The sequence below is a fragment of the Canis lupus genome, chromosome X (genome assembly GCF_003254725.2).
Source record: "Canis lupus dingo isolate Sandy chromosome X, ASM325472v2, whole genome shotgun sequence".
NCBI classification, from domain to species: Eukaryota; Metazoa; Chordata; class Mammalia; order Carnivora; family Canidae; genus Canis; species Canis lupus.
The window spans coordinates 58,735,241-58,763,087 of NC_064281.1; the positions used below are offsets into that span (position 1 = coordinate 58,735,241).

A 27,847-nucleotide genomic window follows, 5' to 3' on the forward strand; every position below is an offset into this window, starting at 1 on the left:
TATTTATTTGAGAGCACACATGAGAGAGGGCATGAATGGGGTGGGAGCAGAGGGAGAGGGAGAAGCAGATGCCCCCTTGAGCAGGGATCCCAACTCAGGGCTCCATCCCAGGGTCCTTGGGACCATGACCTGGGTTGAAGGCAGATGCTAAACCAACTGAACCACCCAGGCAACCCACCCATGTTTTTTCTAAAGGTTTTGTAGCTTTTTAGGTGTAGGTACTTAATCCATTTGAGCTAATTTTTTTATATGTTGTAAGGTATGAGTCCAACTTCATTATTTTGCATGTGCATGTCCAATTTTGCCACTACCATTTGTCGAAAAGACCATCTTTTCCCCATTGAATGGTCTTGACATCCTTTTCAAAAATCATCTGCCATATATGTAAGAATTTATTAGTAGGCTCTTACTTCTATTCCATTAGCCTTTGTGTCTGTAACATCCTGTTTTGATTACTGTAGCTTTGTAGTAAGGTTAGAAACAAGTAAGTGACACCTACAACTTTGTTCTTTTTCAAGATTATTTTGGCTATTTGGGGGTCCCTTAAGATTTCATATGAATTTTAAGATGGAATTTTCTATTTATGCAAAAAAATCATTGTGCTTTTGATAGAGCTTGCATCAAATCTGTAGACTACTTTGGATAGTAATGACATTCTTAACAATATTAACTTTTCTAATCCATGAACATGAGCTGTATTTCCATTTATTTGTATCTAGTTGTTTTTAGCAACAGTTTTTAGTTTTCAGTGTAGAAGATTTTCACCTCCTTGATGAAGTTTATTACTAAGTATTTTTCTTTTTCATAATATTGTAAATGTAACTGTTTTCTTATTATTCATTGTTAGTGTATAGAATTGTAACTAATTAACTAATTGTTGTGTGTTGATTTTGTATCCTGTAATTTTGCTGAGTTAATTTATTACTTCCAATAGGTGTTTTGGGGGAATCTTTAGAGTTTTCTACATGTAAGACCATACTATCTGTGAACAGAGGTAATGTTACTTTTTTTCTATCCAATTTGGATGCCTTTATTTTTTTTTTCTTGCCTACTTGGATTGGTTAGAGAAAGTGTTCCTCACTTCTCTTTCTGTCTGTCTGCCTGTCTGTCTGTCTGTCTGTCTCTCTTTTAGGAAGATTCTAAGAAGGACTCATGTTAATTCTTCTGATTGAATTTACCTGTGAAACCATCTGGTCCTGAGCTTTTCTTTGTTGATTATTTTTTGATTAATCTCTTTACTTATTTTATGTATATACAAGTTTAAAAAATATTTTCTTCTTGAGTCAATTTCGGTAGTTTGTGTATTTCTAGGAATTTTTCCATTTCATCTAGGTTTCTAATTTGTTGGTGCACAATCCCTCGTACTATTATTATTCTTTGTTTCTGTTAGTTCTGTAGTAATGTCCCACTTTCATTTCTGATATTAGTAGTTTGTGTCCTATCTCTCTTTGTTCAGTCTAGCTAAAAGTTTCTTAATTTTGTCAATCGTCTCAAATTCCCAATTTTGTTTTTACTATTTCTATTGTTTTCTATTCTATATTTGGTTTTATCTCTGCTCCATTCCTCACTATTTACTGCTGCTAACTTTGGGGTTAGATTGCTCTTCATTTTCTGATTCTTTAAGGTGTAAAGAATATTGAATTGACATATTACTCCTTTTATAATATAAGTATTTATAGATATAAATTTTCCTCTGAACCCCGCTTTATTGCATCCTAAAATTTTTGGTATGTTGTTTCTCATTTAACCTCAAAGTATTTTTTAAATTTCCCTTATGATTTTTTAGTTAATTTCACAAATTTGTAAATTTATAGTTTTCCTTAAGTTATTGATTTCTAGTTTCACTCCACTAAAGTCAGAGAAAATCCTTTATATGATCACTATCCTTAAATTTATTGAGACTTGTTTTGCATCCTAACATAGGGTCTATACTGGAGGATGTCCTGTTTGCTCATGAGAAGAGTGTATGTTCTTCTATTTTGGGGTGGAGTATTCTATACATGTGTGTTACATCTAGTTGGTTTACAGTGTTATGAAATCCTCCATTTCCTTATTGGTCTTCTATCTAGGTGTTTTATCCATTATTGGAAATGGGTTATTGAAATCTCCAATTATTGTAGAACTGTATATTTTTTTCTTCAATTCTGGGTGTTTTTACCTCCTGTATTTTGGGCCACACTTTATGTTTATAACTGCTGCATGTTCTTGCTGAATTGACTATCTTATCAGTATGTAATGTCCACCTCTCTTTTTCTTTGAGTTAAATATTTTATTCATTTTATTTTTTCCAGCTTTATTGAGATATGGCTGGTGGATAAAAATTGGATATATTTAAGGTATGTCATGTGATGTTTTAATATACATATAAATTATGAAATGCTTACCACATCAAGCTGATGAACATCTGTCACCTCACAGAGTTAAGATTTTTGTTGTGGTACAACACTTGAAATTATTCTCTTAGTACTTTAATTATACAATATTACTAATTATTAATTATAGTTGCCATTCTATACATTAGGTCTCCATAACATTCATTTTATAGCTATAATTTTGTATATTTTTGCCAATATTTCCCCTAAGTCTCACCTCCCAGTTCCTGATAACCACCATTCTGCTTTATTACGATGAGTTTGACCTTTTTTTTTTTTTTTTTTAAAGATTCACATATAAGTGAGATAATGCACTAGTTGTCTGTGTCTGGCTTATTTCACTTAGCATAATGTCCTCCAGTTACATCCATGTTGTTGCAAATGGAAGGATTTCTTTATTTTTAAATACTGAATAATATTCTATTAAACATATATCCCATATTTTCTCTATCCACTCCTCTGTTGATGAACAAATAGGTTGTTTCTATATATTTATCACTGTAAATAATGCTGCATTAAACATGGGAGTGCATGTCTCTTCAGCAACCTGTTTTCATATCTTTTGGATATATAACTAGAAGTGGGATTGTTTGATCATATGTTATACCGTTCTATTGCTAATTTCTGAGGAACTTTGATATTGTTTCCCATAACGGCGGTAGCAATTTACATTCTGTCAAACAGTGAAAAAGGATTCCCTTTCTTCCACATCCTCACCAACACTTGTTTATGCCTAGATTTTTGATAATAGCAATCCTGATAGTTGTGAGGATTTGGTTTTGGTTTACATTTTTCTGATGATTAGTGAGGTTGGGTACCTTTTCATGTACCTGTGTGCCATTTGTACATTCTTCTTAAAAACATCTATATAGGTCTTTGACCATTCTTAATAAGGCTATTACTATTATTATTATTATTATTAACAGTAACTACTACTGTTATTGAGTTGTATGAGTTACACATATATTTTATATAATAACTGCTTATCAAATAGTTACAAATATTTCCTCCCATTCCATAGATTGCCTTACTATTGTATTTGTTGTTACTTTTGCTATGCAGAAACTTTTTAGTTTGATGTAGTCCCACTTGTTTATTTTTGCCTTTGTAATGTGTGACTTTGGTGTCAAATCCAAAATATTATGCTAAGACCATTGTCAAAGAATTTTCCTCTTTCTTCTTTTAGGATTATTATGGTTTAAGGTGTTTTGTTTAAGTCATTAATTCATTTTATGTTATTTTTTAAAGATTTTATTTATTTATTCATGGAACACACACACACACACACACACACACACACACACACACACAGAGGCGCAGACACAGGCAGAGGGAGACACAGGCTCCACACAGGGAGCCAACGTGGGACTCAATCCCGGGTCTCCAGGATCACACCCTGGGCTGAAGGCAGGGCTAAACCACTAAGCCACCTGGGCTGCCCAAGTCATTAATTCATTTTAAATGAATTTTTCTGAGGTAAAGATCCAATTTTTCTTTTGCATGTGAATATCCAAGTTTCCCAGCACATTTGTTAAAGAGATTATCATTTTCCGATTGGGTATTCTAGGCAACTTTGTTAAAGATTAATTGCATATGCATAGGTTTATTTTGAGCTCTCTCCTAGTGGTCTATGTGTCTCTTTTTATGACCGTATGATACTGTTTTGATTGCTATAAATTTATAATGTAATTTGAAATCAGGAAGTGTATCGCCTCCAGCTTTATTTTTCTTGCTCAAAATTGCCTTAATTATTTAGGATCTCTAATGATTCCAAATGAATTTTGGGATTGTTTTTCATATTTCTGTAAAAAATGGCATTGGAATCTTGAGAGGTATTGCTCTGAATCTGTAGATAGCTGTGGGTATGTGGACATTTTTACAATATTAATTCTTCCAATTCATGAACATAAGAAATCTTTCCATTTAATTGCCTTATTCAATTTCTTTCATCATTGTTTGTAGTTTATCTTGTATAGTCCCGTCAAAACTTTGGTTAAATTTATTCCTAAGTATTTTATCCTTTCTGATGCTATTGTAATGCAATTGTTTTAACTTTTTTTTTTGGATAGTTTCTTTTTATGGTATAGAAATACAACTGATCTTTGTCTTTTTCTCTTTTCCTTGCAACATTATTGAATTTATTTATTAATTCTAAAAGGTTTTTCTTGTGTATTTTTTAGCGTTTTCCATAAGTAAGATTATGTCATCTAAAAACAAAAAACTGTTTCCTTTTTGATTTGTGTGCCTTTATTTCTTTCTCTTTCCTAATTGCTCTACCTAGCACTTACAGTACTATAATGAATAGAAGTGGTGAGAGTGGGCATGCTTGTCTTGTTCCTGATCTTAAAGAAAAAGCTTTCAGATTTTCATGGTTGAATATGATATTAGCTGTGGTTTTATCATATTTGGCCTTATGCTGTTGAGGTATGTTCCCTTTAATTTGATGAGAGTTTATTTTTGTATATTTTTTAATTGGAGTTTGATTTGCCAACATATAGTATAACACCCAGTGCTCATCTGGTGAAGTGCCCCACTCAGTGCCCATCACCCAGTCACCCCATCTGCCTGCCCACCTCCCTTTCCGCTACCCCTTGTTCGTTTCCTAGAGTTAGGAGTCTCTCATGTTCTGTCACACTCTCTGATATTTCCCACTCATTTTCTCTCCTTTCCCCTTTAATCTCTCTCACTATTTTTTATATTCTCCAAATGAATAAAACCATATAATGTTTCTCCTTCTCCAATTGACTTATTTCACTCAGCAAATACCCTCCAGTTCTATCCACATTGAAGTAAATGATGGGTATTTATTGTTTCTAATGGCTGAGTAATATTCCATTGTATACATAAACCACATCTTCTTTATCCATTCATCTTTCAATGGACACCGAGGCTCCTTCCACAGTTTGGCTATTGTGCACATTGCTGCTATAAACATTGGGGTGCAGGTGTCTCAGCTTTTCACTGCATTTGTATCTTTGGGGTAAATCTCCAGTAGTGCAATTGCTGGGTCATAGGGTATCTCTATTTTTAACTCTTTGAGGAACCTCCACACAGCTTTCTAGAGTGGCTGCACCAGTTCACATTCCCACCAACAATGCAAGAGGGTTCCCGTTTCTCCACATTTGTGGTTTCCTGTCTTGTTAATTTTCGCCATTCTTAACGGTGTGAGGTGGTATCTCAATGTGGTTTTGATTTATATTTCCCTGATGGCCAGTGATGCGGAGCATTTTCTCATGTGCTTGTTGGCCATGTCTATGTCTTCTTTGGTGAAATTCCTGTTCATGTCTTCTGCCCATTTCGTGATTGGATTGTTTCTTTGCTGTTGAGTTTAATCAGTTAATTATAGATCTTGGATACTAGCCCTTTATCTGATATTTCATTTGCAATTATCTTCTCCCATTCTGTAGGTAGTCTTTTAGTTTTCTTGACTGTTTCTTTTGCTGTGCAAAAGATTTTTATCTTGATTTAAGTCCAATCGTTCATTTTTGCTTTGTTTCCCTTGTCTTCATAGATGTATCTTGCAAGAAGTTGCTGTGGCCAAGTTCAAAAAGGGTGTTGCCTCTGTTCTCTTGTGTTGCCTAGGAATTTGATGGATTCGTGTCCCACATTTCTATCTTTCATCATTCTGAGTTTATCTTTGTGTATGCTGTAAGGAAATGGTCTAGTTTCATTCTTCTGCATGTAGCTGTCCAATTTTCCTGCACCATTTATTGAAGAGACTGTCCTTTTCCCAGTGGATAGTCTTTCCTGCTTTATAGAATATTAGTTGACCAGAGTTGAGAGCCCACTTCTGGGTTATTTGTTCTGTTCCATTGATCTATGTGTCTCTTGTTTTTGTTTTTGTTTTGTTTTGTTTTGTTTTGTTTTGGCAGTACACACTGTCTTGATGATCAGGGCTTTGTAGTACAACTTGAAATCCAGCCTGGTGATGCCCCAAGCTCTGGTTTTATTTTTTCAATATTCCCCTGGCCATTCGGGGTCTTTTCTGATTCCACACAAATCTTAAGATGATTTGTTCCAACTCTCTGAAGAAAGTCCATGGTACTTTGACAGGGATTGCATTGAACGTGTATATTGCCCAGGGGAGCATAGACATTTTCAGAATATTAATTCTTCCAATCCATGAGCATGGAATATTTCCCATCTCTTTGAGTCTTCTTCAATTTGTTTCAGAAGTGTTCTGTAGTTTTTAGGGTATAGAACTCTTTGGTTAGGATTATTCCTCAGCATCTTATGCTTTTGAGTGTAATTATAAATAGGATTAACTCTTTAATTTCTCTTTCTTCAATCTCATTGTTAGTGTATAGAAATGCCACTGATTTCTGGGCATTGGTTTTGTATCCTGCCACAGTGCTGCATGGCTTTATGAGTTCTATCATGGGGTGGAGTCTTTTTTGGTTTTCTATGTACAGTATCATGTCATCTGGGAGGAGGGAGAGTTTGACTTCTTTGCCAATTGGAATTCTTTTATTTCTTTTTGTTGTCTGGTTGGTGAGGCTAGGACTTCTAGTACTATGTTGAATAGCAGTGGTGAGAGTGGACATCCCTTTCATGTTCCTGTTCTTAGGGGAAAGGCTCTTTGTTTTTCCCCATTGAGGATGATATTTGCTGTGGGCTTTTCATAGATGGATTTTAAGATTCTGAGGAATGTTCCCTCAATCCCTACACTCTCAAGAGTTTTGATCAGGAATGGATGCTGATTTTTTCAAATGCTTTCTCTGCATCTATTGAGAGGATCATATGGTTCTTGTGTTTTCTCATGCTGATATGATCTATCACATTGATTGTTTCATGAGTGTTGAACCAACCTTGCATCTCTGGGATAAATCCCTCTTGGTCATGATGAATAATATACTCAATGTACTTTTGGTTCCTATTGGCTAGTGTCTTATTGAGAATTTTTGTATCTGTGTTCATCAGGATATTGGTCTATAATTCTCCTTTTTCTTGCGGTCTTTGGTTTTGGAATTAAGGTGATGCTGGCCTCATAGAACGAGTTTGGAAGTATTCTGTCTCTATCTTTCCAAACAGCTTTAGTAGAATAGGTATGGTTTCTTCTTTAATGTTTGATAGAATTCCCCTGGGAAGCCATCTGGCCTTGGACTTTTGTGTCTTGGGAGGTTTTTGATGACTGCTTCAATTTCCTCCCTGGTTTTTGGCCTGTTCAGGTTTTCTATTTCTTCCTGTTCCACTTTTGGTAGTTTGTGGTTTTCCAGAAATGCATCCATTTCTTCTAGATTGCCTACTTTATTGGTATATAACTGCTCATAATACATTTCGAAAGTCATTTGTATTTCCTTGGTATTGGTGGTGATCACTCCTTCTCATTCGTTATTTTATTGAGTCTTTTCTCTTTTGTTTTTATAAGGCTGGCTAATGGTTTATCTATCTTATTAATTCTTTCAAAGAACCAACTCCTGGTTTTGTTGATCTGTTCTACAGTTCCTCTGGAATCCATTTCATTGATTTCTGTTCAAATCTTTATTAACTCTCTTTGCTTGGTGTAGGTTTTGTTTGCTGTTCTTTCTTCAGTTCTTTTTTTTTAAAGATTTTATTTATTGGGACCCCTGGGTGGCTCAGTGGTTTGGCGCCTGCCTTTGGCCCAGGGCGCGATCCTGGAGACCCGGGATCGAATAAATATTATTTATTTATTTATTCATGAGAGACACAGAAAGAGAGGCAGAGACACAGGCAGAGGGAGAAGCAGGCTCCATGCACCGGAAGCCCGACGTGGGATTCGATCCCGGGTCTCCAGGATCGCGCCCTGGGCCAAAGGCAGGCGCCAAACTGCTGCGCCACCCAGGGATCCCTCTCCAGTTCTTTTAGGTGCAAGATTAGCTTGTGTATTTGAGTTTTTTCCAATTTTTTGACGGATGCTTGTATTGCGATATATTTCCCTCTTAGGACTGCTTTTGCTGTATCCCAAAGATTTTGAACAGTTGTATTTTCATTGTCATTAGTTTCCATGAATTTTTTTAATTCTTCTCTAATTTCCTGGTTGAACCTTTCATCTTTTAGCAGGATGCTCTTTAACCATGTTTTTGAGTTTCTTTAAAATTTCTTCTTGTGATTGAGTTCAAGGCTCAAAGCATTTTGGTCTGAAAATATGCAGGGGACAATCCCAATCTTTTGGTATCAGTGAGACCTGATTTGTGACCCAGTATGTGGTCTATTCTGGAGAAAGTTCCATGTGCACTCGAGAAGAATGTGTATTCAGTTGCATTCAGATGCAAAGTTCTGTATATATCTCTGAAATCCATCTGGTCCAGTATATCCTTGAAAGCTCTTGTTTCCTTGTAGATGTTGTGCTTGGAATATCTGTCATTTGCTGAAAATGCCGTGTTGAAGTCTCCTACTATACATGTATTATTATCTACGTTTCTTTACTTTGGTTATTATTCGATTGATATACTTGGCAGCTCCCGCATTTGGGGCATAAATATTCATGATTGTTAGGTCCACTTGTTGGACAGATCCTTTAAGTATGATACAGTGTCCCTCTTCATGTCTTACTAGTCTTTGGGATATACTTTAATTTATCTGATATGAGGATTGCTACCCAAGCTTTCTCTTGAGGGCCATTTGAATTGTAAATGGTTCTCCAACCTTTCATTTTCAGGCTGGCGGTGTCCTTAGGTCTAAAATGCGTCTCTTGTAGACAGCAAATAGATGGGTCTTGCTTTTTTTTTTTTTTTATTTTTTATGTTTTTTTTTTTTAATTGGTGTTCAATTTACTAACATACAGAATAATACCCAGTGCCCGTCACCCATTCACTCCCACCCCCCGCCCTCCTCCCCTTCTTCCACCCCTAGTTCGTTTCCCAGAGTTAGCAGTCTTTACGTTCTGTCTCCCTTTCTGATATTTCCCACACATTTCTTCTCCCTTCCCTTATTTTCCCTTTCACTATTATTTATATTCCCCAAATGAATGAGAACATATAATGTTTGTCCTTCTCCGACTGACTTACTTCACTCAGCATAATACCCTCCAGTTCCATCCACGTTGAAGCAAATGGTGGGTATTTGTCATTTCTAATAGCTGAGTAATATTCCATTGTATACATAAACCACATCTTCTTTATCCATTCATCTTTCGTTGGACACCGAGGCTCCTTCCACAGTTTGGCTATAGTGGCCATTGCTGCTAGAAACATCGGGGTGCAGGTGTCCCAGCGTTTCATTGCATTTGTATCTTTGGGGTAAATCCCCAACAGTGCAATTGCTGGGTCGTAGGGCAGGTATATTTTTAACTGTTTGAGGAACCTCCACACAGTTTTCCAGAGTGGCTGCACCAGTTCACATTCCCACCAACAGTGTAAGAGGGTTCCCTTTTCTCCGCATCCTCTCCAACATTTGTTGTTTCCTGCCTTGTTAATTTTCCCCATTCTCACTGGTGTGAGATGGTATCTCATTGTGGTTTTGATTTGTATTTCCCTGATGGCAAGTGATGCAGAGCATTTTCTCATATGCATGTTGGCCATGTCTATGTCTTCCTCTGTGAGATTTCTGTTCATGTCTTTTGCCCATTTCATGATTGGATTGTTTGTTTCTTTGCTGTTGAGTTTAATAAGTTCTTTATAGATCTTGGAAACTAGCCCTTTATCTGATATGTCATTTGCAAATATCTTCTCCCATTCTGTAGGTTGTCTTTGAGTTTTGTTGACTGTATCCTTTGCTGTGCAAAAGCTTCTTATCTTGATGAAGTCCCAATAGTTCATTTTTGCTTTTGTTTCTTTTGCCTTTGTGGATGTATCTTGCAAGAAGTTACTATGGCCGAGTTCAAAAAGGGTGTTGCCTGTGTTCTTCTCTAGGATTTTGATGGAATCTTGTCTCACATTTAGATCTTTCATCCATTTTGAGTTTATCTTTGTGTATGGTGAAAGAGAGTGGTCTAGTTTCATTCTTCTGCATGTGGATGTCCAATTTTCCCAGCACCATTTATTGAAGAGACTGTCTTTCTTCCAATGGATAGTCTTTCCTCCTTTATCGAATATTAGTTGCCCATAAAGTTCAGGGTCCACTTCTGGATTCTCTATTCTGTTCCACTGATCTATGTGTCTGTTTTTGTGCCAGTACCACACTGTCTTGATGACCACAGCTTTGTAGTACAACCTGAAATCTGGCATTGTGATGCCCCCAGATATGGTTTTCTTTTTTAAAATTCCCCTGGCTATTCGGGGTCTTTTCTGATTCCACACAAATCTTAAAATAATTTGTTCTAACTCTCTGAAGAAAGTCCATGGTATTTTGATAGGGATTGCATTAAACGTGTATATTGCCCTGGGTAACATTGACATTTTCACAATATTAATTCTGCCAATCCATGAGCATGGAATATTTTTCCATCTCTTTGTGTCTTCCTCAATTTCTTTCAGAAGTGTTCTATAGTTTTGAGGGTATAGATCCTTTACATCTTTGGTGAGGTTTATTCCTAGGTATCTTATGCTTTTGGGTGCAATTGTAAATGGGATTGACTCCTTAATTTCTCTTTCTTCAGTCTCATTGTTTGTGTATAGAAATGCCACTGACTTCTGGGCATTGATTTTGTATCCTGCCACACTACCGAATTGCTGTATGAGTTCTAGCAATCTTGGGGTGGAGACTTTTGGGTTTTCTATGTAGAGTATCATGTCATCGGCGAAGAGGGAGAGTTTGACTTCTTCTTTGCCAATTTGAATGCCTTTAATGTCTTTTTGTTGTCTGATTGCTGAGGCTAGGACTTCCAGTACTAGGGTCTTGCTTTTTTATGCACTCTGAAACCCTGCATCTTTTGATGGGATCATTTAGCACATTCACATTCAGAGTTACTATTGAAAGATATGAATTTAGTGTCATCATGATACCTATTCAGTCCCTGTTTTTGTGGATTATTTCTTTGGGCTTCCTATTTCTTTTACAGAGTCCCCCTTAATATTTCTTGCAGAGCTAGTTTGGTGGTCACATATTCTTTCGGTTTCTGCCTATCTTGAAAGCTCTTTATGTCTCCTTCTATTCTGAATGAGAGCCTTTCTGGATAAAGTATTCTTGGCTGCAGGTTCTTCTCACTTAGGACCCTGAATATATCCTGCCAGCTCTTTCTGGCCTGCCAGGTCGTTGTGGAGAGGTCTGCTGTTAATCTAACATTTCTCCCCATTGAAGTTAGGGATCAATTGTCTCTTCCTGCTTTAAAGATTTTATCTTTGGAATTTGCAAGTTTCACTATTAAATGTCGACCTGTTGAACGGTTTTTATTGATTCGGGGGGGAATCTCTCTATCCTCTGGATCTGAATGCCTGTTTTCCTCCACCAGTTAGGGAAGTTATCACCTATGATTTGTTCATATATGCTTTCTGGCCCTCTGGCCCTCTTGGCGCTCTCTGGAACCCCAATTATACCTAGATTTTTCCTTCTGAGGCTATCATTTATTTCCCTTAATCTTCCCTCACGGTGTTTTAATTTTTTTTCTCTTTTTTCCTCAGCTTCCTTCCTTGCCATCAACTTGTCTTCTGTGTCACTCACTGGTTCTTCTACCTCATTAACCCTCATTGTTAGGACCTCCAGTTTGGATTGCATCTCACTTAATTGATTTTTAAGTTTGGCCTGATTAGATCTAAATTCTGCAGTCATGAAGTCTTTTGAATCCTTTATGATTTTTTTCCAGAGCTACAAGTAGCTTTATAATTGTGCTTCTGATTTGGGTTTCTGACATCGAGTTGTAATCCAAATTCTGTAACTCTGTGGGAGAGAGTATGGTTTCTGATTCTTTCTTTTGTGGAGAGTTCTTCTTTCTAGTCATTTTGCTCAGTGCAGATTGGCTGTATAAGCAGACTGAGTCAAGAACATCAATCATGGCCTAAGTAAATTTCACCCTAGATGATTCTGATGAGGTCAGAGACCAGAAATTGAAAACAAAGAATGTTATAAAACAAAAGGATCTCTAAAGTGAAAAACATATTTTAAAACAAGGTGTTATAAAATAAAAGGCCAAGAATCCCAAAGAAGAAGAGAAAGAAAAAGGGAAAAGAAAAGAAAAAGGGGGTGCTGGGAGATGGTGGTGGTGAGGAAGTTGTAGTGGAGGGAGAATGTAGTCTACCTGAGGGGTTCTAGAGGGTGATCCCCTTGTTTCTGAGTATATTAAGTTCTGTACGTTAGAAGATGTTAGAAGATGCTCTGTCCCGAGTTTATATAAACCAGAAATACTTATAGAAGGCCCCAACATTGACCACCAAAACATAAATGAGATAAAAGAATGGGGCAGAATGGGAATGATGAATTTCACAGAATGAACAAGCACCATATACCAGTTGGTTCTGGGTGCATGCGGTTATGTTTTAGAAGGTATTAACTTCCACCATTGTATAACAAAATGAGGCAGAGAAAACAAAAAAAAACCCATATCTTGTATATCTCCCAAAATTACGTTGAGTATGGTGAAGGGAATCTAGAAGTGGAAAATATATCTAGGACCTGTAATTGTAGAAATATGAAAGTCACAAAGGAAGAATCTTAAAAATGAAGAGGTGGTAAAATATCGTAGTTAAGGTGGGAAAAGGGAAAAAAAGTTGAAAATTTACAGTGTGATATAAAAACGAGTTTTACTGGAAAAAGGAAGAAAAGGAAAAAAATAGGAGGGGTACCCTCTGGTTCTATATATTGTAAATCTCTCGACTTCCTCTGGAGCTTTCTAGTGCTGCTTGGTCAAGAACTTGCTCTTCCCCTGTTCTTCCAGCTGGTCTTCTGGGGGAGGGGCCTGCTGTGCTGATTCTCAGGCGTGTGCAGTTGGGGGAGATGCTCCACCCCCTGCCTGGTGCTGGGCTCAGTGGGAGCTGTTTACCCCCTGAGGTGTCTGTCCCCTGGTGTCCCCGCTCCTCCCAGGCACACAGTGAAACAAGGGGGAACAACAACAATGGCAGTGGCCAGGTCTCCAGCTTTGGAGTCAGCTCCCGGCAGTAACTACCACAGTCTCTCAGTCTGTACCTGCTTAGATGCTCCCAGGCCATTGCAGGTGTGGTGATCTGCACAGCTTGGGGGTGCCCAGCGCAGGAGAGTCCTTGCTGTCCTGTGCCCTCCCCGCCTCCACCTTTCCCGGGGGAGTGCAGGATCGTGGGCTGTGTCCACAGGGTGCGCTGGAATCCCAGGCCTGTGCTGCTGGAATCGTGCTTCGGAGGCACAGCTCCTGAAGGCAGCAGGGCACAGCCCCCTCCACCCGGAGTCCCAGCCTGACTGACCGGCTCCTCCCGAGGTCCCGCTGGGTGTGCACTCCAGCCCTTTACCGAGTTTGGCCCACAGTCTGTGGTGCTCTCTCCCCCGGGGTGCACTTCCTGTATTAGTGACTCTGGGAAACCGAAGGCTCCACTGCCCCTCCTGCTATTCGGCTTCATTTCCCTGCTAAGCACCTTTCAGTCCTGGAAGAATCCGGTGGGGAGTTTCTAAAGTTCCTGCTTCTCTGGGACTAGGCTTTCCTGTCCGGAGGCTTTGGCCGCTGGGCTTTAGCCTGGCTCCTCACGAGGCCCCTGCCCCACTTGACTTTTTAAAAAAATTTTTCCACCCTCCTACCTTGTTAGAAGCAAAAACCCTTCTCTCTGTAGTGTTCCAGCTGTTCTCTCTTTAAATCTCAGGTCGAACTTGTAGGTTTTCAGGATGGTTTGAAAGTAATCTAGGTAAGTTGGTGGGGCCAGGTGAGTTGAGGACCTCTATTCCTCCGCCATCTTCTCAGCTTCCCGAGTTTTTTTTTTTTAATCATGAAATGATGTTAAAATTTGTCAAATGCTTTTTCTGTATCTATTGAAAGCATCGTATGATTTTTATCCTTCATTTTGTAAATATGGTGTATCACATTTATTGATTTATATATGTCAAACCATCCTTGTATCCTGAGTATGAATCCCACTTGGCCATGATGAATGATCTTTTTAATATGCTGTTGAACTTGGTTTCCTTTATTTTGTTAAGGATTTTACATCTATGTTCACCAAGGATATTGGTCTGTAGTTTTCTTTTCTTGTAATGGCTTTGTCTGGCTTTGTTATCATGATAATGCCATCCTTGTAAAATGAGTTGTGAAATGTACTGTCTTCTCCCGATACATATAAATTTTCCAGTTTTCATCCTGTTATTGATTTCTAGTTTCATGAAGTTATGATCAAAAATTATCCTTAATATGATTTCAATTTTCTTAAATTTAGTATTTGTTTTTTTGTCAAGTAGATAGTCTAGTCTAGATAATGTTCTGTGTGTGAAGAGGAAAAAATGTATTATTCTGTTGCTAGTAGAATGTTTTGTATATATTTTTTGGTCCATTTGGTTTATAGTGTTATTCAAATTTGCTTTTTCCTTATTAATTTTCTGTCTGGATGATCTATGCATTGATAAAAATGGAGTGCTGAGGTCCCCTATTACTGTATTCCTGTCCATTTCTCACCTTGGTTCTGCCAATCTTTGTATGTTTAGATGCTCCAGTGTTGGGTACATATATATTTACAATTTTATACCCTTCTGATGAATTTAACCCTGTATCATTATATAATTATCTTCTTTGTCTCCTGTTACAGTTTTTGACTTAAAGTCTCTTTTGTCTGCTATAGTATAGCACCCTTAATTGCTTTTGATTTTCATTTGCATGGAATATCTTTTAGTATTCCTTTGCTTTCAGCCTATGTGTATCCATAAATCTGAAGTGATTGTCTTACATGCAGCATATAGTTGTGTTTTGTTTTAAAATCCATTCATCCACTCGATCCAGCCTGTTGGTTGGAGAATTTAATCTATTCACATTTAAATAACTGATAGGTAAGGATGTACTATACCATTTTGTTAATTGTTTCCTGGCTGTTTTGTAGTTTCTTTGTTTCTTTTTCTCCTTGCTATTTTCCTTTGTGATTTGATGTTTTGTATAGTGGTGTGCTTTTATTTCTTTATCTTTTGTGTATCTGCTTGAATTTATTTTTATATTTTTGAAGATTTTATTTATTTGTTTGACACAGAAAGAGAGTGCATGCATAAGCAGGGGCAACAGCAGAGGGAGAGGGAGAACAGGCTCCTTGCTGAGCAGGAAGCCCAGTGAAGGCTCAATCCCAAAACCCTGGGATAATGGCCTGAGCTGAAGGCAGACACTAAACCAACTGAGCCACCCAGGTGTCCCTTGAGTTCATTTTTTAATTCGTGGTTACCATTGACCTTTCATTAAACACATTTGTATTATTCTATCTGAAGCTAGTTAGAAGGCAACTTTGGATACATACAAAAATGTCACCCTATCTCTTCCCCTCGGTATTTTATGGTTTTGATTTCACAATTTACACCTTTTCATAGTATATTCATTAATAATTATTTTAGCTATGGTTATTTTATATTTTATGGCTATTTTAATGATTTGTCTTTTAACCTTTATATTAGAGTTAAAAGTGATTTACTCACTACCTTTACAGTATTGTAGTATTTTTAAATGGTTATATAGTAACCATTACCTGTGATTTTTATTTACTTTCATATGTGTCCATATTACTAATCAGAATATTTCCATTTTAGCTTGAAGAACTCCCTTCAACACTTTTTTGGTAAGACAGTTCTCCTGGTGATGGACTCTGTCAGGTTTTGCTCGATGGGAAAGTATCTCTCCTTCATTTCTAAAGGATGGCTTTGCTAAGTAAAGCAATCTTGGTCCATCATTTTTTCTTTTTCTACCAGGAGTTTAAATATATCATCCTACAAAGTCTTTATATACAAGGTTTCTGCTGAGACATCCACTGATAGCTTTATAGGGGTTCCCATGAAAAGAACTAACTTATTTTCTCTTGCTGCTTTCAGAATTCTTTGTCTTTGATTTTTAAAGATATGTATGTATTTGATAGGCAGAGAATACAAGCAGGGGGAGCAGGAGGCAGAAGGAGAGCAAGATGTGGGGCTCAATCTCAGGACCCTGGGATCATGACCCAAGGTGAAGGCAGATGCTTAACAAACTGAGCCACCTAGGCAACCTGTCTTTGATTTTTTAAAGTTTGATTATAACGTGTCTTGGTGGGGGCACCTGGGTGGCTTAGTCAGTTAAGCATCCAAGTCTTGATTTCAGCTTAGGTCATGAGCTCAGGGTTGTGAGATGAACCCCATGTTGGGCTCTGTGCTGGGCATGGATTCTGCTTATGATTCTCTCTCTCCCTCTACCCCTCTCTCCCTAACTTGTGTATGCTCTGTCTCCTCTCTAAAAAAAATAATGTGTCTTGGTGAATTCTTCTTTTGGTTTAACCTATTTGGGGACTTTTGGCCTTCATATATCTGAATGTCCATATGTCTCATCAAATTTGGGAAGTTTTCAACCATTATTTCTTATTTAAAGCTTTCTTCCCCTTTCTTCTTCTTTTATTCCCATAATGCATATATTCTTATGCCTGATAGTGTCTTACAGGTTCCATGAGCTGTCTTTACTATTTCATTTGTTTTTCTTTCTGTTCCCTTAACTGGGTAATTTCAAAGGACCTGTCTTTGTGTTTGTAGATTCTTTCTTCTGCTTGATTAAGAATGCTGTCAATATTGTCTCTACTGTTTTTCATTTCCTTGTGTTCTTTAGCTCCAGAATTTGGTTCTTTTTTACGGTTTATTTTTGTTTAACTTCTTGTTTTGTTTATATATTGTACTCTTGATTTTGTTAAGCTATTTATCTGTGTTCTCTTACTGTTTGCTGAGCTTCCTTAAAACAATTATTTTGAGGTAGTTTTTTTTAATAGATATCTATTTCTTTGCAGGTAGTTATTGGAATATTGTTCCTTGAATGGTCATTTTTCCTTGAGCTTTTATGTGCATATTTGATGGAGCTGTCATCTTTTCCAGACTATATGGACTGGTTTCAGTGAAGAAAGACCATCACCTGTAGATTGGTGCAAGGGTGCTTGATGGGTGGGATGAGGCAGTTTTAGCTCCAGAGTAGATGCAGTAGCATGGTCCCTGTGCACCTCTGTTACCTGTCATCAGAATCAACATACACTAAAGGGGTCTTTGGTGGTCAAGCCCACAGGTGTCTGCAGTGGCAGTGAGGGCTGTTGGGGTCTTCAGTGGTGAAGGCGCTTGGGGCCTCCTGGTCTCTTTTCCTCCCATGGTGGAAGTCATGGCTGAGAGGATCTTTCCAGGCCCTGGATTCAGCTTGTGAGCACACTTACAATGGCTATGTCAATGATGTTTTATGCATGGGTGCCCATGGAGTAGCAATGGAGCCAGAATCTGGGGTGGAGGCATGCATGAAGCCCCTAGGGTTGCTCTGGGGCCTGGGGTAGTGGTGATATTAGTGCTTGGGGTACAAGCACCCCTACTGTAGTGTTGGTAATGGTGTGTGAGGTAAGGTCCTTGCAGAACAGCCATGGAGCTGGGGACCAGAGTACAGGCTTGCACAAAGCTACAGGGGCTCTGAGATCTGAGGCACAGGTACTCCTGCTGTTGAAATGACCCCATCACTCTTTGTGAAAGAACTCACAGAGCAGTTACAAAGCAGGGGTCCAGGGAGTAGCTTGTGAGATGCATGGATGAGCCTGCTATGGCAGTAGCTTGGGTGTCCTAAGTTTCAGCACTTGTGGAGCAGCTGTGGACCTGAGTTCTAGAGGGCTGGTGTACCCGCTGCAGCAGTGCTTCAATTCCTATGAGTACTTGAGGAGTGGCCATGGAACCAGGATCCAGAGTACAAGTATGTATGAAATGATAGTGTCTCAGAGTCTAGGATATGGGATACCCTGCAGTGTCGGTGGCTCTGGTTTTGGAGGTGCTGGTGCATGAAGAATGGCCATTGAGTCAGGGTCTGGAGCATGAGTGTGCATTCAGTGGTTGTGAAGCTGGGGTCTGCTGTTCAGGTGTACATGAAGTGGCCAGGGCTCTAGTATCTAGGGCAAGCACAGGTTTGGCAGGGAGGGGGATGGCAGACCTGGTACTGGTGTGGCACAACAGTGGCTGTTTCATATGAAGTTCTCAGCAGTGTCTCACTCTATAGGGAGTCTGTGGTGGTGATAGCTGTTGGTTACTTCAGTTGCAAAAGCTGCCAGTATCATCTGCAGAGCAGGCTGCTGGGTTCGGTCCCATACAACAAACATTATGGAGTGCTCTGCTATAAAAGAAGTGGGAATTTGTGGCTGCCTTGGGAGTTGTTGAAGTCCTCAGAGGCAAAAACTGCAAGGTTCCTCCATTGAGCAGGACACTGGGAACTTTATTGTTACCTGCCACATGGCTGATACTGATAACCTTTGCCCATTTTCTTTGTTCTTAGTCTTTTCCAGATGTCTCAGCCATGCTGCTTTCCCCAGTAATCCTTCTGTGAGATTATTCTCCTTTTTTTATTTTATTGTGTTGTTGTATGTTCTTAATTAGACTCTTGAGCTCTACCAGTGCTATTTTCATTCAAACATACTGTCTGTTTGTTTGTTTGTTTGTTTGTTTTTGTGGTAAGAAAAAGGCTGTCTTTTCTACTTTGCCATATTTCTGACATCACTAATATGGTCTTTTTTTCTTTGTATCTTGTAATATTTTTTGGCTTAAAGCCCTTTTTCATGTGATATTGTATACCTACCCTTGGTCTTTTAAAATTACTATTTGCTTGGAATAACTTTTTCCATCCTTTCACTTTCAGTCTATTTACTTTTTGTTATAAAGTGAGTTGCTTATAGATAGCATAAAAAATATATGATAAAGGGGCTTTCAGGGAAGATGGCAGAGTGGGAGGACCCTAGGCTCACTTCTTCCTGCAGATAAACTAGATAACACTCACATCAGTGTAATAACCTGGAAAATGACCTGAAGACTGGCAGAATAAACTCCACAACTAAATGCAGAAAAGAGGCCATGTTAAAGAGGGTAGGAAGGGTGGAGACACAGTCAGGAACTAAAGGGGCTCCTGAGACTGTCTGCGGGAGAGAAGGAAGGCTTAAGCATGAAAAGGGGAGTGAAACAAACCCCACACTAGGAAGTTTGCACAGAGAATACAAAACCCCATATCATTTGTCTTTAAAAACCAGAGGGGCCAAATTTCATGAACTTTTATAACTTCAGGACTTAAAACCTGAAATTTTTAAAAATCAGCAGGTTCAGCTCTGGAAGAGCTGGTGGACAAGAAGAAACTGAGTACCTACCCTTAAAGAAACAGCGCAATAAACAGCCTGAGAAGATACAGTATAGAAGCAGCAGTTTGAAAGGTGCCTGGGGCATATGGGAGTGAGTTATTTATTAATCTCAGGCATGTCCTGGAGGGACAGAACTAACAAACAACTCCAGAAACAAAGGAGCTAGATGCCATTTCTCTCCCCAGCCCTAGAGTTGGACTTGCTATGTAAATTGCTAGCAGTGCCACTTAAATCCTCCATGCATTGCTTCTGCCAGTTCACTGCTCCAGATACCCCATCTCAGTCTGTCACTGCAGGGCCCCTCCCACAGAGGACCACAGGCACACAAAATTTGCTGTCAACACAGTGACACCAACCAATACCTCCTTCCCCCATGGTGCTCCAGTAGATGTGCACTCTTCAATATGCTTTTGGCCAAAGCCCATACAGGATGATGCCACAGGTCTGGTAGTGTGCAAGCAGCTCCTATAATGGCTAGCAGCACACCAAAGTGTGTGCCTTAGGAGAGAGGGAAAGATAACCACAAACACCACTCGGACTAAGGTCCCAGCAGACGGCTAGAAGCAGACTATTGGTCTGACTTCAGGCTTTGCCCACCAGTGAAGGCTTCTCAGGGACAACATGGGGAAAGCACCCAGAAGTTACATGCTATTGCATCTCTGGCAAATGCCTGTTCTGACTTAACTTAAGCTCAAGGCATCCTCATATTGCCCTACACCACAGGGAGAAAGAGCTACTGACAAAAGGCAAAGAACCAATAGGGATGACAGGACTGAGGGCAAAGGTAGCTTAGTCACAGTGGCAGAGTGTGTGAATTACACATAGGAGACATCCCTGAAGTGCCAGGTTCTGAACAGGGGATAGTGCACAGTAGGGCACTACAGGACTCTTCTCCATAAGGCTATTACTTTCAAGTGCAGGGGACAGATCTGTCTTTCCTAACACAGAGAAACAGATACAGAGAGTAAGGCAAATGAGGATACAGAGGAGTATGTCCCAAATAAAATAACAGAATTACAGTAAGAGACCAAAGTGAAACACAGATAAGTAATTTGCCTGATAGTTTAAAGAAATGATTATACGCATTGGGCTTGAGAAGAGTGGAAGACATCAGTGAGACCCTTATGAAAGATACAGAACACACATAAAAGAACCAGAGATGAAGAATACAATACATGAAATTTAAAATATATTAGATGAAATATATAGTAGACTGGATGAGGCAGAAGAATGAGTCAGTGATCTGGAGGAGAGAGTAATGTAAAGTAATCAAGCTGAAGTAGTCGAGAGGAAAAAATGTGCAAAACAAGAATAGACTTAAGGAGCTCAGTGGTGCTATAAAGTATAATAACATTTGATCCCGGGATCCCTGGGTGGCGCAGTGGTTTGGCGCCTGCCTTTGGCCCAGGGCACGATCCTGGAGACCCGGGATCGAATCCCACGTTGGGCTCCCGGTGCATGGAGCCTGCTTCTCCCTCTGCCTGTGTCTCTGCCTCTCTCTCTCTCTCTGTGACTATCATAAATAAAAAAAAAAAAAAAAAAAAAAAAAAAAAAAAAAAAAAAAACATTTGATCCCATATGGATCCCAGAAGAAGAGAGAAAAGGGGCAGAAAATTTATTTGAGGCAAAATTTATTGAGGTGCTTTTGAGGCAGTAATAGCCTAAAATTTCCTGAATTTGAGGAAGAAAACAGAAATCCAGATTCAGCAGGTAGAGAGATCCCACAATAAAATCAACCCAAGGAGGTTCACATCAAGATACATAGTAATAACTAAGATGGCAAAAAAAGTAGTGAGAAAGAGAATTTTAAAAGCTACAAGAGAACAGAAGACAGTTACATAAAAGGGAACCTTCATAAGGCTATCAGCTGATTTTTCAACAGAAACCTGCAGGCAAGAAGAGAGTGGCATGATACATTCAAAGTGCTGAATGGGAAAATTTTGCAGCCAAGAATACTCTATTCAGCAAGGCTATCATTCAGAATATAAAGAGATAGCGTTTGCTCAAACAAAAGTTCAAAGAATTCATAAAGACTAAATCAGTCCTGCAAGAAATTTTAAAGGTGAGTCTTTGAGTGGAAAGGAAAGACCACAAGCAAGAGTAAGGAAAGTAGGAAGCACAAAAGTAGTAAAAGTAAGTATATGTGTAAAAATCAGTAAAGGGACTCCCAAAATAAAAGAATGTAAAGTGTGACACCATATACTTAAAAAGTGAGGAGGAGAGAAGTCAAGAATGGGTTCAAATTTAACCAACCATCAAATTAGTATAGACCACCATATACAGAAGATCCTATATACAATCCAAATAGTAACCAAAAATTTAAAAAACAGTAATAGATATGCAAAAGATAGAGAGAAAGGAATCAAGGTTTATCACTAAAGAAAGCCAACTAATCATGAGAGAAGAGAGCAAGGTAAGAAAGGGATACAGAAAAAACTACAAAAATTATAAAACAAGTAACAGAATGGTTATAATAAATACATACCTATCAATAATTACTTTAAATGTAAATGGACTAAATGATCCAATCAAAAGACATAGGGTGACAAAATGGATTAAAAAAGACCTATCTAAAAAAAAGACCTATCTATATGCTGCCTACAAGAGACTCATCTCAGACTTAAAGACACATGCAGATACAAATTGAGGGGATGGATAAGCATTTATCAGGCAAATGGATGTGAAAAGAAAGCCAGGATAGCAATACTTATATCAGAAAAAAAGACTTTAAAATAAGGACTGTAACAAGAGACAAAGAAGAATACTATATAATAATCAAGGGGAGAATCCAATAAGATATAACAATTGTAAATATTTATACACCCAACAAGGGAGCATTCAATACTTAAAGTAGCCGATAATAAACATAAAGGAAGTAATAGATAGTAATCGTAGGGGATTTTCACACCCCACTGATATTGATCACAGATCATCCAAACAGAAAATCAACATGAAAACAGTGTCTTTGAATGACACACTAGACCAGAGAGATTCAACAGATATGTTCAGAGCAATCCATCCTAAAACAGCAAAATACACATTCTTTCCAAGTGCACATTGAACATTCTCCGGAACAGATTACATATTAGGCCACAAAACAAGTATCAACAAATTCAAAAAGATCAAAGTTACACTGCTCATCTTTTCTGACAATAATGCTATGAAACCCAAAGTCAACAAGAAAAAAAATCTGGAAAGACCAAGAAGCAAGAAAAATCTCAAGGGACCAAACTTTCCATCTAAAGGAACTAGAAAAAGAGGAACAAACAAAACAAAACAACAAAAAAAAAGAAAGTTAAAAATAGAACTAACCTACAATCCAGCAATTATACTGCTAGATATTTATCCACAGCATACAAAAGTACTGATTTGAAGAGGTACATGCACCCCAGTGTTTATAGCAGTAGTGTCTCCAGTAGTCAAAATATGGAAAAAGCCCAGATATCCACTGACAGATGAATGGATAAAGACGATGTGGTATATATATGACTATTACTCAGCCTACAAAAAGAATGAAATCTTACCATTTGCAATGATGTGGATGGAACTAGAGGGTACTATGCTAAACAAAATCAGTCAGAGAAAGACAAATACAATATGATTTCACTCATATGTGTAATTCAAGAAACAAAACTGCTGAACACAGGGGAAGGGAGAAGAAATTAAAAGAAGATAAAAATAGAGAAGGAGAGAAACCATAAGAGATTCTTAACTATAGGAAACAAACTGAGGGTTGCTAGGGGGGAGGTGGGTGGGCAGATGGTGTAAACTGGGTACTTGGTATTAAGAAGGGAGCTTGATGGGATGAGCACTGGGTGATATGTGCTACTGGGTGATGAATCACTAAATTGTACTCCTGAAAATAATAATACAGTATCTGTTAACTAAATTGAATTGAAGTAAAATTTTTAAAAAATAATTATATCACTAATTGAAATAGTGGTTTCTTAGTCTTCAAGTATGTATGGCCAGTGAATTTGCAATAGAGCATCCTACACTTAATTTACATTTATCATTAAGAGTCCTTTTTAAAGATTACCCTAATCTCTCCTGTAAATGAAAGTTATTTGCTTTTTTGCATTTCTGCTTTCCTGTTTTTTAGCCTTTAAGAAGCAACCAGTATTCTTACCTTCTGATTTGGCTGTTGTGGGAGTGTAAATATGGACTTCCAGTAGGTCCAGGTAAAGAACACAAAGATGGCATGGTAGAATATGAGGTAGATAACTGAAATTTAAGAGAAAAAATTCATTGTTTATACTATCACTTTTGTTTATATCTAGGGGTTCAGAAAGACATAACACTAAACAACAAATTTTGGTTTTGTTTTCCTATTACCAAGTATTTTCTAGTATTATTATAAAATGTTAATTCTTACCTTTTTTCCCATGCAGTGATAGAAAAAGTTACAGTGCCAAATTTTCAGTGAGACCTTCTGGAAGTTGCATGTTTTTAAAGTTGCCATGTGATTATAAAAATAAAGGGGAATTTTTTTTTAAAGCAATGTGAGGGAAGCTCCCATAGCCACTTATTATCTCTGCCATTTTAGTTGCTAAAAGATGATAATGATAATATTTGCACAACGCTATAGAGTTTACAACGTGATTTCATGATATTATATCTTTTTATTGTTTCAATAACTTTGTGAAATAGGTAATAGGATAGGGAAAGTTGGTTAACCATCAGGAGAAGCTGACTATCCAAAGTGATACACCTACTATCTAATGTAATCTGGTCTTAAACACAGTATTACTGTCTATAAACTGCAAGATCTTTTCAGTAGCCTCAAAGACTACATATTTATTTTTTGTGAGCAGTCTGGACTCATATTTATTGAAGCCAGTAATGAGAGACATCTTTTCCAGCACTAGAAAGCAAGGTTCCACATGACTGCATAACTGCATCTGGTGAGAGCCTCATTCCTGGACTAAGACTGGTGGAGGAATAATCTGCAGTCCTAATTTTACATTAAAAATACCAATAAACTTAGTATAAAGATGACAATGAACTTTCACTTGCAGCATCAACATGGTTAAGGTCATTCATTATGTACAGACCAGACACTTTCAACTTTGTTAAACTAATAAAACATGACAGTATCTTCAGATTATATACTTTCGAATTGTGAGTTGTATCATTGCAATAGTTGTAGAAGTTGGTCCATAGCTTATCTTTTTATACTCTTTTTATAGCACTTTTGATATCAAAAACTTCACTATTCTACAGAGGCCATTATAAGACTGATGGTCATTTCACTATTTCATTGTAAGTCCTTGCATGGCAAGGTGTTATTACCTCAATCCATTACAAAGACCCAAGGGAATAACTCAAGGACAAGTTAATAGGGCTGAGCACCTTATACATATAGGGCTGAATTGAAAAACCTGTACTCTCTTGGTCCAATGTTCCTAATCTTATGGTGCAAGTCCTTTTTTATGTGCCTAATTTGTGTAATTATGAAATCTCATTTTTAAATTCAAGAAATTTAAAGTAAAAAGTAAAACCTACCACACATATACATCGAGCCTCCCACCTCCTCCTCCTAAAGGCATTAATACCTGTTTGCTGTTTGGTATATATCATCCCAGACCTTCTGATTTTTATCTTTTTATATAAATATATGAACATAATACAAATATGGAATTTTTGTCATATTTAAAATTTTTTTCATTGTATTTCTTTTGAAAGATAATACATTCACAACATTCGAAATTTGAAGGCATAAAATAGCATACAGTAAAAGTTTCCTTTCCATCCCTGTCCCTCAGCCACCAAGTTTCCTTCCTGGAAGCAACAAATCTCAGTTTCATGACTTTATTCTGTACACTTGTAGATTTTATACATATAAAAGCACTGAAACTGTTTTTTCACACAAACAGTAGTATTATATACACAGTTTTGTACAAATTTCTTTTCATTTTCTGTAAGTTGGAGATCATTCTATTTAGTATAACTTGCAAAGAGTAAGTTTCCTCATTCTCCTTTAAAAATAATGCATGGGGGGCAGCCCGGGTGGCTTAATGGTTTAGTGCTGCCTTCAGCCCAGGGTGTGATCCTGGAGACCTGGAATCGAGTCCCACGTCAGGCTCCCAGCATGGAGCCTGCTTCTCCCTCTGCCTGTGTTTCTGCCTCTCTCTCTCTCTCTCTCTCTCTTTCTCTCTCTCTCTGTCTCTCATGAATGAATAAATAAAATCTTTAAAAAAAAGCTGCATGTGTTTTCACTGCATCAATGTGGCCTAATTTAACCAAATTTCTTTTTTTTAACCAAAGTGTTTCTGATGAAAATTTTGTTTCTCCCTCTTTTCTTGCTAATACAAAGAATGCTGTAAAAAAAACTTTGTAAGTATGTCATTAGCACATGTACTAAATCTATAGGGTCAATTCCTTAAAGTGGGATTGCTAGGCCCAAACATAAGCCTTTTGGTAGATAATGTCAAATTGCCATTAAAAAAAGTTTTGTTTGTTTGTTTGTTTGTTTTTTGGTGTAGAGTAACCATAAGGTTCCATAAGGCCACTCAGGTGATATTTGGGACAGGGCCACTCAGGTAGTATTCAGGACAGGCATGCCCAAGCATTGCAGGGTAGAACCATGAGGGGAACACTCACATGAGGGGAGCATGGGGATCTTGCTCACACTGAACCTACTGACCTCCCACATGCCAGTCCGCTGCCTCCTTCCTGCTGCTGCTCTACCATGCATCCTCCCATGCATCCTCCATGCTCCATGGATGGGCACCAGAGGTTCCATATGGCCACTCACTGAATTGTGGTTCACCAAGTCCTGTGATCAGTGCTGGAGTGGTACAGATAGTAAGACTGTTGTTGGAAGGGACCCTGGACATCACCTGCTCCAACACTCCTTTCACAGGATCAAGTAAGGTACCTACAAGGGTCTGTTACACTATCATCTCCCTGGTGGTTTCAGGTCATGGCAGAATAAGGATATTGAAGTTCCATGTATATCATCCCACATATTGGAAGTCTGTTTATCTTTATAGTAAAAATTCATTTGGGGGAGAGAGAAGATCGCAGTTGAGTGGAGGACCCTAAGCTCATTTCAATTCATGAACACAACTATTAAATCATCATAAATGGCCCAGAAATAGGCAAGAAGACTGACAGAACAAACTACACAACTAAAGGGAGAGAAGAAGCCATGTCAAAGAAGGTAGGAAGTACAGATACATGGTTTAGGGTAAAAGGGATTGTGGGTACTGTGGAGGGGAGAGAAATGTGGTCATGGAGAAGGGAGAGAGGGAGGGATGGATGGAGGGGGGGAGAGAGTGAGAGAGAGAGAGAAGAGAGAGAGAAAAGCACATGGGGGATGCACATGGAGAAGGTTTCCCCAAAGCCATTAGCTTGGAAAATGAGAGGGGCTGAATTTTGTGAGTTCATGCAACCAGCAAGGCTTAGAGCCTGGAGCTTTAAAGGTCAGTGGGCTTGGCTAGGATAGAGCCTGAAGGACAACTGATGCTTTTTGAGAGAAGGCAGGCAAACAAACCAGAATTAGACAACATGGAAACAATGATCTGAAGAACACCTGGGATACACAAGGGGGAGATTATTTGCTCGTCAGGGTTCATGGAGACTCCTCCCCAGGAACAAAGGAGCTGGATGGTGCCATTTCCCTCCTCCCCTTAGCATAAACACAAAGCCACATACAGGAAGCAGTGTAAAATCGACACTGGCTGCCTAACATTCTTACACCAAGCCCCTCACCCTTGCACTCTGGTGGGACTGCCTTTATCAGTCATGTTTGCCTTAGTCCCAACAGAGTGGGCCCCTCCCCAGAAGACCAGAACAAATTCCTGACCATACCACATGTCCTGACCAGAGAGTTCTGCAGGACTTCAGCCCTGGCAGAGATGTGTCAGGTTTCATTTCATAAGCAGACAAGAACACATCTAGTTAAAACTTGCCACATTCAGACCAGGAGCCAAACACTGCACACAGCAGGCAGAGAGTATCTACAGACTGGCTTGAAGGAAGTGCAGGCAAAATACAACAGCAGAAAACAAGCAGTACACACCAGAGACATTCCCTGAAGTGTCAGGCCCTTTGTAATACAGGAACTATTATTTATAAGGCCATTACTTTTAGGATCAGGAGACATAACTTCTTTTCTAACACAGAGAAGAAGGCAGAGACTCCAAGACAGAGGACTGTATCCTAAATGAAAGAACAATAAAAGGCCATGGCCAGAGATGTAGGTAAAACATAAGTAACATGCCTGATGGAGAACTTAAAGTAACGATCATAAGGATACTCACTGGGCATGAGAAAGGAATAGAAGACGTCAGTGAGATCCTTACTACAGAGATCTCAGAGTTAAAAAAGAATCAATAAAAATGAAGAGTGCAATAAATAAGGTTGGAAACAGGCTTGATGCAATGAGCAGCAGGCTAGAAG

At 38.5% G+C, this 27,847-nt stretch overlaps 1 protein-coding gene across 4 annotated transcripts in view; it reads right to left on the reverse strand.

The window, feature by feature from the left end:
• The window catches only part of ZDHHC15 (zinc finger DHHC-type palmitoyltransferase 15), a 171,197-nt gene that overhangs the window by 74,878 nt on the left and 68,472 nt on the right, over positions 1-27,847 (reverse strand). For all 4 annotated transcript variants that reach the window (XM_025466228.3, XM_025466229.2, XM_025466230.3 and 1 more), the window contains exon 3: positions 23,571-23,665. In XM_025466228.3, the coding sequence (XP_025322013.1) occupies positions 23,571-23,665 (95 nt within the window). The remainder of the gene's footprint in view (positions 1-23,570; positions 23,666-27,847) is intronic.